Source organism: Suricata suricatta, chromosome 11, assembly GCF_006229205.1.
Source record: "Suricata suricatta isolate VVHF042 chromosome 11, meerkat_22Aug2017_6uvM2_HiC, whole genome shotgun sequence".
Taxonomy (NCBI): domain Eukaryota; kingdom Metazoa; phylum Chordata; class Mammalia; order Carnivora; family Herpestidae; genus Suricata; species Suricata suricatta.
The window spans coordinates 89,829,266-89,841,088 of record NC_043710.1 but is presented as its reverse complement, the minus strand read 5'-3'; the positions used below and the strand labels follow the sequence as shown (position 1 = coordinate 89,841,088).

The 11,823-nt window shown below is 37.9% G+C and overlaps 1 protein-coding gene across 1 annotated transcript; it reads right to left on the bottom strand.

Annotated features, from left to right (window-relative positions):
• Positions 1-7,019: 7,019 nt before the first annotated feature.
• On the bottom strand, positions 7,020-7,946 carry LOC115306789 (olfactory receptor 8B3-like). The gene has a single exon (XM_029957353.1). It carries the CDS (start codon positions 7,944-7,946, stop codon positions 7,020-7,022), a length of 927 nt encoding a protein of 308 aa, XP_029813213.1.
• Between the last annotated feature and the right edge of the window lie 3,877 nt (positions 7,947-11,823).

Genomic DNA, 11,823 nt, shown 5'->3' with positions numbered 1-11,823 from the left:
GGGAGAGAGAGTTGGGGAGAGAGAGGGATGCAGAACTTGAGAGACTATTGAAAGCTGAGAATGAACTGAGGGTTGGGGGGGAGGGGGGAGGGGGGAAGACAGGTGGTGGTGATGGTGGTGGGCACTTGAGGGGAAGAGCACTGGGTGTTGTATGGAAAACAATTTGACAATAAAATATTATGGAAAAAAAAAAAAGAAAGCAAGTTTCTTTTGACTGAGTCTAAACTGACTCTAAAATATTCTATTTGAACGGTCTGCTTAGGAGCTGCTATTTCAATAAATAAAATTTTTATTTTAAAATGAGAGAAGATTTATGGCCCTAAAACTGGTGGAGTTCATGGAGGAACACAACACACCTGCCTCTTCATTTCCCACTAAGCAGAGCGGCTCTTCAATATATATATATATATATATATATATATATATATTCTTTTAATTCCCAATTCAATTTCCCATTTATTTTGATAAAGTATTTGTAATCTATTGTATCTCAGGAAATTTATTTTATTTAAAAAAATTTTTAATGTTTACTTGTTTATTTTGAGAAGGGGAGGGACAGAGAGAGGGAGAGAGAGAATCCCATGCAGGCTCTATGCTGTCAGTACTGAGCTTGACATGTGGTTCATCTCACAAACTGTGATGTCATGACTGAGCCGAAATATAAGTTGCACGCTTTACTACCTGAGCCACCCAGGTGCCCTCAGGGCATTAACCTAAAAAAAGAATTCTAAATTTAGACATGGTTCTAGCTTTAGGTTTCTCAGTTAAAATTTGGACAGCAATTCTAAGTCAAAGTTAAGTAGGGGGAAAGTGAAATGAAGCAATGGCCTAGATACGAAAACTCAGGTTATCAATAAAAGAGGAAGATTGTTAAATTTAGTGGTGTTTAAGTAAAACTAAATACTAAACTCATATTTGCAACTGTATCACTGCATAGCTGACCAAGTTTACCAATCCTTATCTGTTTGAATAAAATCATATATTCTGATTAAGGAGAAAACTCCTGTCTTAAATCTCAGTACTCATGAGTCTCAGTACTTACTTGAAGCTTCCAATTAATTCTATGTGCAAAGGAAAAAAATAATCTGAAAGAAAAATCAGGAAGCCACTTTATTAAATCTCTAGTGAACTGGCATCAAACACCACTATCCTGTAACTCACTACAACCACAAGATGCGCCATACCAAGTGTTCTGCCCTAATTATTGTAATGAATTAGATAAGCACCAATGAGGTACTAGAAACTGATCAACTAACAATTAACAAAGTAATTATTACCTCTAGAGATCTTATACTTTAGTAAGGGATGGGGGTATTTTCTGGGAAGAGATGCCAGGATATTCTTCACTGAAACTCAGGTCTCTTCAATCAAATTTCCAGTCACTGAAGCTCACTTGATTGAATGATAAAACCAGATAAAACATTTAGATTTTGATATGTTGGTCTGAGTATAGTCACCAATGCTATTTTGGAAATATATGATTGTCATATATTTGGTCATCAATGTCATATGTTGGTCTGAGTACAGTGATCAATGCATTTTGGAAATATATCTATTTAAAGTATGTCGAGCAGTTTTTCATAAGTCTGCATGTACATGTGTGTGGATATGTATATATGACTTGTGCTTAGAAATGTCAGGACATGTCTGGCAAAGTCTCCACAAATGTCAGGACCATATCTAGCTAACCCGTAAGAATGAAAATGTACATCTGTTTCCTGGGTATCTAATACAACAACATTTTAATCTGATGAGTCTGGCTGATAGCACTTGGTTTTCTGATTGAACAGACCAGGCCAGTTTATTGAGACCCTCAGATTGCTAGGTCACCTGCATCCAACATTCTCACTGAGAATGTATGTATCTACTCTTCTCAGAGGGGTGAAAAGGTGTAAAGTCTTACTTAACTCCATTTTCTTCCTTGTGCCTGGAAAACAGTTGTACCAAGTAGTAAAACATGGTTTTGTTTTACCCATACTTTTTGAGTGTGTGCTCTATGCAAAGAACCACGTGTTTAAGGGGAGAAAATATCCAATTTATTGGGATTGACAAATGAAGGTTAAAAGCATTTATAGTACAATATGATACATGCTGCAGCAGAACCAAACACAAATGGAATTCAGCCAAAGAAGGGAACCTTCACTTAGTCTTCCAGAATCAAAAATGCTCTGAAAAAGTAAGGCCAGAGGGAAAAATGATAGGAAATAACAAGAGGTAGTGATTTCAGGCAGGGGAACAAGTATGACCAAAGGTCAAAGGTACATCAGCTACAGTACCAATTTTCAAAGATGGGAAAGTAGTCTATAATTACTTACCTAATACTTAGAATTCTACTCAGTTTTTATGAGCTACCACTCCAAACCTCAGTTTCAATAAACTCGATTCACAATTCATTGCTACAAATATCTACAAATTGAGCTTTCTTTGAAGAGTATGAAGGATTTTCAAAATTTAGGGACGAATTAAGTGCTTTTTGTGTGTGTGACTGGATATTAGAAGATTCTTGCCTAAGTGAATGAAAGAGCAAAGGAGAAAAACACCATCAAATCATGGTTTGAATAGACCTTTATGAACTTGGGAAATTTAATTCATACAATCAAGACAGATTTCTGTTCACATTGCCTAATCTCAATATAGGTGGGGAGAGAGTAGTGGTTTTGGGCCCTTATTTTGCACAAATGTCCCATCAGTTCGTTTTTCATGTTTCTTTCCCTTCATCATTCCTAGCAATAACTGCCAAACTATTCATTGTAACCATCTTTTCATCATCACATTGTACTGTCACTTTTAGAAGCCAAATAATTTATACTGAATTCATCATGAGTCCAAATAGCAACTTATTTTCAGAATGATAAATCCCATCTAGAGCATAACATACAAAGACCAAGGGTCAAACACTTATTCACTCTCCACTTTACTTAACTGAATATAACCAAGTAGAGCAGACTACCACCTTTACATTCAGGTCTACCGGATGTCCAGGAACAGTGCTGACCCAGGCAGGTGAGATTATAAAATGGACTCACCTTATACACCGAGACTCAACACAAAGTTACTTATTGTTGAATGACCTCAGAACTTGAATTACAATTGTGATACCAATTCTGATTTGATCAGTATGCTTTCTAAATCTTACGATGACTGAGGCAGTCTTTTCTCTATGCCTAAATACTGCCATATTTCTATATTTTCAAATAGTTTTCATTACCGGTATATCTAAAGAAATTCTTTAAGGAAAGACTTTATGAAGAAAGTAGACAGGATTTAGAAAGGGAAGTTATATAATATGGAATGAGAGCTATACCCTCTTTACCACACCACTAACCTCAGCATAATGACACATAACATACTATAAAACCCATGAAATGAGATTGTACATTGACTTTCTTGCTTCCACAAACACAGAAATTCGTCATTGGGTTTATAAAAAGAATGGTCTCTGTCCTGACATGGTCTACATTGTTCTGTAAGTGCTATTCTACATATGGTGGTTCTTTTAATGGGAGCTGTTGTGTGTTCAGAAGGCATCCCAAGAGTTTATTCTCATTTTCTGCTAATGGACTATTGCAATGCTTGGCTTAAGAGGGGCTTTCATCAACTTATGTAATCTCAATTGACTGTGAAATTTAGCTTAAATACTTAAAAAAGTCTATAAGACTAACACCAAAAGATACAAGACAAAGAAGAGAACCCTCACCTACTCCTAGGGATTCAGTAAATTTTACTTCACTAATGATTACAAAGTGTAAAGCTTATAAGCACCAAGCAGATGTAAGAATATAGTATTGCCAGCACACTAGAGATCTCTTTTCTCCCTATTTGATAGTAGCTCTGTCTCTTCTTTCATTTTCCATTTTGATTGTTTGCCAATCATTCTATGGCTTTTCTTTACAACGTTATCATCAAATAGAGCCTCACCATCATATGCACCCAGTCCACAGAAGGCCAGGAGAATGGAAAAGGTGACTTTGTCTCTGGAATGGTAGCCATCATGTCTAGAACTCAGTACATGCCACTCCTCACTGCAAGAAGGGAACTGTATCCTCATCCATTACTGTATGGTCTGGAAGAAGAGATGAATGGCAAGCAATCTCAGCCAACTGGGCCAATCATAGCCGTGCCTACCAAATATCACTGATGTGCAGACTGACTAAGACAATGAATGTGTGATCTTACTGTGGAGACTGGGACCTGGTAAACACTTAATGACAATGATTATTGCAGGTTATATGTGCTTCATGTGTTTCCATTTATTGTATTGACCTATATTAAAGAAGAATACAGTCACATTCCCAAAATTAGGCAATAGAGCTGCCATAGTTAAAATATGAATGATGCTTTCTGGTCATTTGGCTTATTTTCTGTATAATAATAATTATAACACCCAATATTTAGAATCAAAATATCCAGGTCCTAGTCCCAGCTATTCCACTTATTAGTTATGATTTGCAACGAGCCATGAACATCTCTGAGTAATAGTCCCATCAATGTAATGGGATCTGGGTCCTCTTCCTTCTTTACCTCCAAGTTCTTCCCTGAGGAACACAGAGACTGACAGACACAACACACAGAGAACACTGAAACAGCTCAGCCTTCCTAACAGCAAGCATAGAACCCTGCATAGATCTTTATTTTTTAAGTGGGTCTATTCAACCTTACATCCAGGAGAGACGTTACATAGCACACACAAGTGATTCCATCAGCTACCCTCCTCACTGAAAACACAAAATTCACACACTGAGTAAGGATTGAGTTTTTAAAGATGTAAGGAAGCCCTGCATATACACTAACTACTTTGCTTGAAGCCAGGCTGATTATACAGTGAACTGCCCTTGTGCCAGAGAGAAAAACCAACTGTGCCACTTGTAGAGAAAAACACCATGTCTGTCCCCTGTGTGGGCATTTGTTAACATAATCCAATTCAGGAGTAATGTTGTTGACTAAATGAGACCAATTTTGGAATCTATCCACATGTAGAATGTAACTCGACTACGTTGCATCATGAAAATCTACCTTTATGTCAGTGTGGTATAGTGACATTTTTGTTTGCCACGTAGAGCACATTGCCACACAACAGGCCAAAAAACCACCTAAGCTAAATTTCAAAATATTTAAATATCAAGTGGAGATAGGAAAATGGGAAATAATGAATGTTGTTAGAAGTATCTTTAAATATACTGCCTTTGATAAGTCATATTAAGGTTCTTTAAATTGACATTTTCTTATCTTAAAAAAAAATCCACATTCTTTCCAGTAAACTTTGCCACAATTTGGTTTATTCACCAAATGTTTCCTTCAAGTTTCCACTGCTCTGTCAGCTGCAATTTGAAGTTTTGTACCTTGAAATAAGAGTAGCATATAGACCCAAAAACCAGATGTGATTAAATTGTTCCCAGTCCTCCAGCCCTGTGAGTTTATATTTTAAATATCAAATGACTATCCTATCCAGAGAAATCCTGTGAACTCAATAATATTTCTAGAGTCTTCCAGAAAAGAAAGGAGAGTCACATTTCATTATCCATCATTTTCTTTTATAAATTCCTTTCTCCTAACTTGAGTTCCAATTACTCTTAATTTTATCTCTTGATGCTACTGCCCTCTCTCTCCCTATTGCCAAATGTGTCTACAGCTTTCTTGTCTTCATTCTGAAAATGACTATTCATCTAGTCACTGTGCATTATAATTCTACCTTAGATATGAACACTAGAATATATTCACAGTCCTGTGAGAAATGATATAATATCAGAATGCAGTTTCTAATACTCATGACTGTAGCCACAGAGGTATTACTTATTTCCTGGTCATATGTCTTATTGAATCCTGGCCTAATGAGTCATTTTGTGTTCTTTTCTCTTCTATGCCCTGTTTCATGAAACATAAAAACTTACAAATATTACAAATTCAGTATTTTAAAAATTTGTTCTACACTGTATTGCACCTTAAGTTCATTGTACCTTATTCTGTAGTATTTGATGCCAGTATTTGATGTACCAAAACACTTTGTACATAAGTAACATCCTTATTTGATCCAATCATCTCCCCCAATATAGTAGCCCAAAGATTGGCTCTTTCTCAAAAAGAAGAAGCAACAACCTGTTTTCCTCAACAAAAAACAAAAAGTGTAAACCCACCAGGAGAGAAATTCATGCAATACCCAGCATGGAACAAAGCAGAATCAACCTTCAGACAAAAATCTTTTCTCATAGTCCTTGTTTACCAAAGTGAAAAAAAATAAAGTAGAAGCAACGCATATGACAAAGAGCTGTAGACTTGAAATCAGAAGACTGGGAGGATACTCTAGACCTTTGTCTCTGTGAAGCTGTGTGACTTTATGTGAATCATTAGCTATTCTGAGCTTCACTTTTCCATTCATAGGGTAAGTATGTTTTGTTGATCAATTATGTGCTACTTTGACTCTATAAAAGTAGAAACAAAGAAAACAAACTTTCTCCCAAAAGAAGCCTGCTATAAAATGTATAAAATTACAGATGTACAGTAGATTACACATAATAGGCTTACAGAAACCTTCCATTTCTGCCATTTGAAAAAGACATATTCTTGCCCATCAGAGTAAAGACACAGGAGTATATACGCGTTATCTGATTTATGCTTCTAATAGCATGTGATACATAAGAACAACCCCAATGGTGCAGTGTCACGTGTTGTTGCCCAATTCAGTAATCTGGAGACCATTCCTCTTTTTCTAGTGGAACAGGGTACAAACACAACACAGGTACAGAAAGCTCAAAATGAAAAACTTTAAAAACTCAGATAAACCATTACTTGTTAAATACTGTTGCTAAACAGGAGCAAAGTAAAGATATTGTGCAAATGATGAAAAAAAGAAAAGACTTAGTTATAAATACTGGAAGTAAATTGTTGAGAGAAGATTCAAATTTCCGTTATATGTTAGGGGTAAAAATAGGCTAAGAAGGCGACCACTAAAAATGTTTTCATTAAACACGAAATCTCCCTGTTGTGTAACTAACTGTAGAGAGAGGTAGTGTTTCTGACTATAACTACCTCCTGCTCAGGATTCTCCTCAGGGCAAGTTTAACATCTTTGTTTCTCAAGCTATAGATTAAAGGGTTCATCATGGGAACCACATTGGTATAAAAGACAGAAGAGATTTTGCCCTCATCCATAGACCCAGCAGAAGATGGTTTGAGATACATAAATGCAAATGATCCAAAGAACAAGGAAACAGCAATTATGTGGGAACTGCAGGTGCTGAAGGCTTTGGACCTGCCCTCAGTGGAGCTGATGCGGAGGATGCTGGAGAGGATGGAAGCATAAGACACAAAGATGGTGACACTGGGCACAATGATGTTGATGCCACCCACAGTGAAAACTACCAGCTCATTCACATAGGTGCTTGTGCAGGAAAGCTGGAGCAGGGGGAGGATGTCACAAAAATAATGGTTAATGGTGTTTGCATCACAGAAAGTCAGTCTCAGCATGAATCCCGTGTGGGTCATAGCACCTGAAAATGCTATCAAATATGAACCAAGCATAAGGCTGGAACACACTCGAGGGGACATGACAACATTATACAGAAGTGGGTTACAGATGGCCACATAGCGATCATAGGCCATTGATGTCAGCACATAACATTCAGAAATAGCAAAGAAACAGAAAAAGTAGAACTGGGTCATGCACCCCTGGTAGGAGATAATATTCTTCATTGATACAAAGTTAATCAGCATTTTGGGTGTGAACACAGAAGCATAACAGAAGTCTATGAAGGACAGATTGAAAAGGAAAAAGTACATGGGGGTGTGCAGATGTGAATTCAGCCCAATTAGAGCTATCAAACTCAAATTTCCCAACACAGTGACCACATACATGACTAGAAACAGGCAGAACAGGGGGAGCTGGAGATCTGGTAGGTCGGTTAGCCCCAACAGAATAAATTCTGTCACAAAAGAACCATTTCCAGGATCCATTCTTCTCTAAGGGGATCTGTGAGCACAGAAGGAAAAAATTACTCAGAGAACCACTCAGCTTTCCCCACCATATCTCCTCTACTAAGTGCAGCATATGTACGTAGAAGGTCTGAGACTATCACAAACTGGACCCATAGATTCCATTGCCTTTATCATGATACTGAGTGGCTCAGACTTCCCCTTATTATTTCATAAGTAACAATGAATGTCAAACCTTACCCTACAGAGTCAAGAGTCATGTTGCCAAATGTAAACATAACTGTCAGAAATACCTTCTCCCTTGGGGAGAAGTTTGCATGAGGAATCAATTATCCTTTCTTCTCATTTCATTCATTTAAGCCCTCTCTTCACCAGTAAAATTTGAAGCTGAGGCCAGGAGCTGGCCTCTAGTGCAGATCAGACTTGGTGTGGTAGAAATCAACTACACTGTTTCTAATCCAAAACTAAAGACCAGTCTATTAGAAGTTACTGCCAGAGTAAAAGCCACAGATCTGGAGTAGCAAATTTTGCCCATGGAGAGGGAACCTAGTGACTCACAGAATGCATTCCTTGACCAGCCCCTGCAACATCTCTAAACATTCCCTGCTCCTCACAGATTTTTCTGCCAATTTCACTTGTGTCTCTGGACTGGAAACTTGGCAAAGAAAGTGGCATATCTTAGATCCTCAGATTTCCATCTCAAAAAAGGAGGACATCATTAAGCTGAAATTCAGAAGCTCACCCACATCAGGCCAGAAAACACTGGGGCTTCTTCATCATTGTTATTACTCCATTGTCAAGGAAGGGCGAATTCAGGCTTTCAGGATTTGGTTTCTCTGATTCAAGGCAACTCAGCCCACATTTGATTGCAGATATGCCCTGGAAGTCTTTTAGAACTACAGATCATAAGTTCTGATTATGACTTTCAGTTCCCTCAAATAGAAGATAAAAACAGTCTTTATTATGATCACTTTGCCAATTGGTAAGCCACTGAAGATTTAATGTGAGTGTGACTATATAATGTACTCAGTTATAAACAAGGCAGAAGCTTGCTCAGTGTGTTCCCCAAGGAAAATTTCTAAGTGTAATCAGAAACCATGGGGATCGTATATACATCCCAGACCATAAAATGTCTTCAGTACCTTAAGGACTCAATAATTTGCTCATTTTCTCTTTCCTGTAGGGGCTGTACAACCTCTGAAAGAAGACCCAAAAATAAGCTCTCATTTCCCATTTTGCAAGATGGAAGCCTTAAGCTCTACTTCTCTACATGACACACTGATTCAAAAACAATTTATGTATAGATTTCCTTTGTAAAAAAACAAAAAACAAAAAACAAAAACCCCTAGAAACTGGTTAACAAGGTCCCTTACCTAATTCATGCATGAAACCAGGCATATTGAAGCTGTTAGGGAAATGCAAGATACCCTCTTTCATAATACATATAGCACATGTGATTGGGAAAAACCCCACAGCTCCCCGCTTCTCCCTGGGATAGGAAAGAGGTGCACCAGACATACAAAGCCTCAATTTTTTTGGAGCTATCCTTAAGACTAGCTTCTGTAAGGCAGGTCTCAGAAAGGTGAGGGGCGATGGGACATATGTTAGGTGCACAGGTGACAGAGGACAAAGACAGCAGTTTGGGGTAGAACTCACAATCACCATCTGCCCCCACTTACACAGCCCCCTGCTGACCCAGCCCAGAGCTAGTATTAAAGAACTCTTCCTCTAACTGTATATCTAATGACCCAACTTATTGGGGGGCTGCCTGAGGAGCTGACTTGAGTCTTGCTGTTTTAGAGTGCTCATGGGAGCTGACATACTCTAGAAGCGATGAAGCAAAAAGAACAAAGGAAGTAGAATAGACTGACATGAAGAGTAAGAGGTTACTACCATCTGGCCAGGCTTTGTCTGTGGGTCTTCTAGTACAAGGCCAGACCATGAAGGTTAGGATAGGTGGACATTTTGTATCATGTCCAGACACAAGCCCAGAGAGTCTAAGTACTTCCCAGAAAGGATTACATAAATCTCCACAAACTTTCCCTAATGAAATGGAAATATATCATTTATCTCACATAGAATTCAAAATAGCTATCATAAAAATGGTCACTGCAGTCAGAGAGCAATACAGGAATAAAGTAAGAATGTCAACGAAGAGGAAGAAAACTCTAAAGAAAACCAAGCAGAAATATGTAACTGAAGAAAAAAATCACTAAGGTGGAAAAATTACTAGAGAGCAGACAAGGTCACACAAAAGAAAGTAACATAAAACTAAAAAAAAAGGTAATGTGAAGTTATTCATCAAAGTATCAAAATGAAGAAATAATGAAAAATAGTAAAGAAAATAAGAGAATTATTGGAGTATACCAGATGGACCAATATATGTATTTTAGGGATAAAAAAAAAAGAGAGAGAGATGACAAATAACCTTAAATATTTCTCAAAGGGAAAATGGCTTAAAAACTGTTGGGGCCCAGTAGGCCAAAAAACCTCCCACAGAGCGACCTTTGATGGCACTGCCTCCGGGGCCACAGAACTATTTGGGAAGTTGCAGAACAAGTCTAAAGACTGTGAAACAACATTTGGCCTCCTGGGCTGCACATGTGGCTTCTGTTTATCCTGTCTATGATTTTCTCGTTGCTTTGCAAAAGCAAAAAGGCATATACCTTTAAGTTTTGAATCAACTTGGGTCAGTTAGTGGAGCCAGCTTTCCCTTACATTATTTCTGTTCCCAGCTCATTGCCTGCTGTTGGGGCAAATGCAATTCTCTGTCTAAAATTAACTCCTTAAATGATAAGCATCTTGCCCAGACATAGTTGCTAAAGGGCCTTGAAGAAAAGAAAATTCTTTGAGAGACAGACTCCCTCATTCCTGTTTTTTTACTTCTGTTCTCACGGCTGTTCTCTCTTCTGTGATAAAAAATGATCCTTCCCAGAACATGTTTTTACTCTTTCAAGGACCATAAACAATGTAATCATTAAAGAAAAAAAAATGTGTAATCCCCTATGGCATAAAAGACGCTGACTTTCTTAGTAAAGTGTGGCTTTACCACCATTCACGTTGTCTGTCTTCTTTCTTATAGATCTTGCGCCGACACCAACCCCCTACTCAGGGATCCTTCGACTGGGGTGTGTGGGTTGATCCCCCGCAAAAAAACCCCAAATATGTAGAAAGAAATGAACATCCAGATCCAAGAGGCAAAAATGATTCCCCCACGCACCCCGCCAAAAAAGATGACTTCAAAGAAATCCACCTGGACACAGTATATTCAAATTACTGAAAAGTCAAAGACAAAGAGAATTTTAAAAGCACTAAGAGAAATGTAACTTATCCCATACAGTGAAACCCTCATAAGAATGTCAGTGAATTTTCCAACAGAATTAAATGAATTTCAGCAGAAATCTTGCAGGTCAGAAGGGAGAGGGAAGATCTATTCAGTGTGCTGAAAGAAAAAATAAAGGTCAATGAAGAATACTGTAAATAGTAAAAGTATCTTTCCAAAAGAAGGAGAAAGAGAAAATTTTTCTCAAACAATAGCTGAAAAGATTCATCACCACTAAACCTGACTTAAAAGAAATACTAAAAGGAGTTCTTCAAGTTGGAAAGAAAGGACACTAGGGGCACCTGGGTGGCTCAGTCAGTTAAAGCATATGACTCTTGATTTTGGCTCAGGTCATGATCGCATGGTTCCTGAGTTTGAGGCCTGCACTGACAGTGTGGAGCCTGCTTGGGATTCTCTTCTTCCTCTCTTTCTGCCCTTCCCCTGCGCTCTCCCCGCCCCCCGTCTGTCTTTCTGTCTCTCTCATTCTCTTTCCCTCTCTTTCAAAATAAACATTTTTTAAAAAAGAGAAATGAAAGGACATAAACAATATCACATTAGCCTAAGAATATCTAAAAT

Bases quoted from the DNA above. Each gene is read 5' to 3' on its own strand.
- LOC115306789 (XM_029957353.1), bottom strand. From the start codon at position 7,946: ATGGATCCTGGAAATGGTTCTTTTGTGACAGAATTTATTCTGTTGGGG.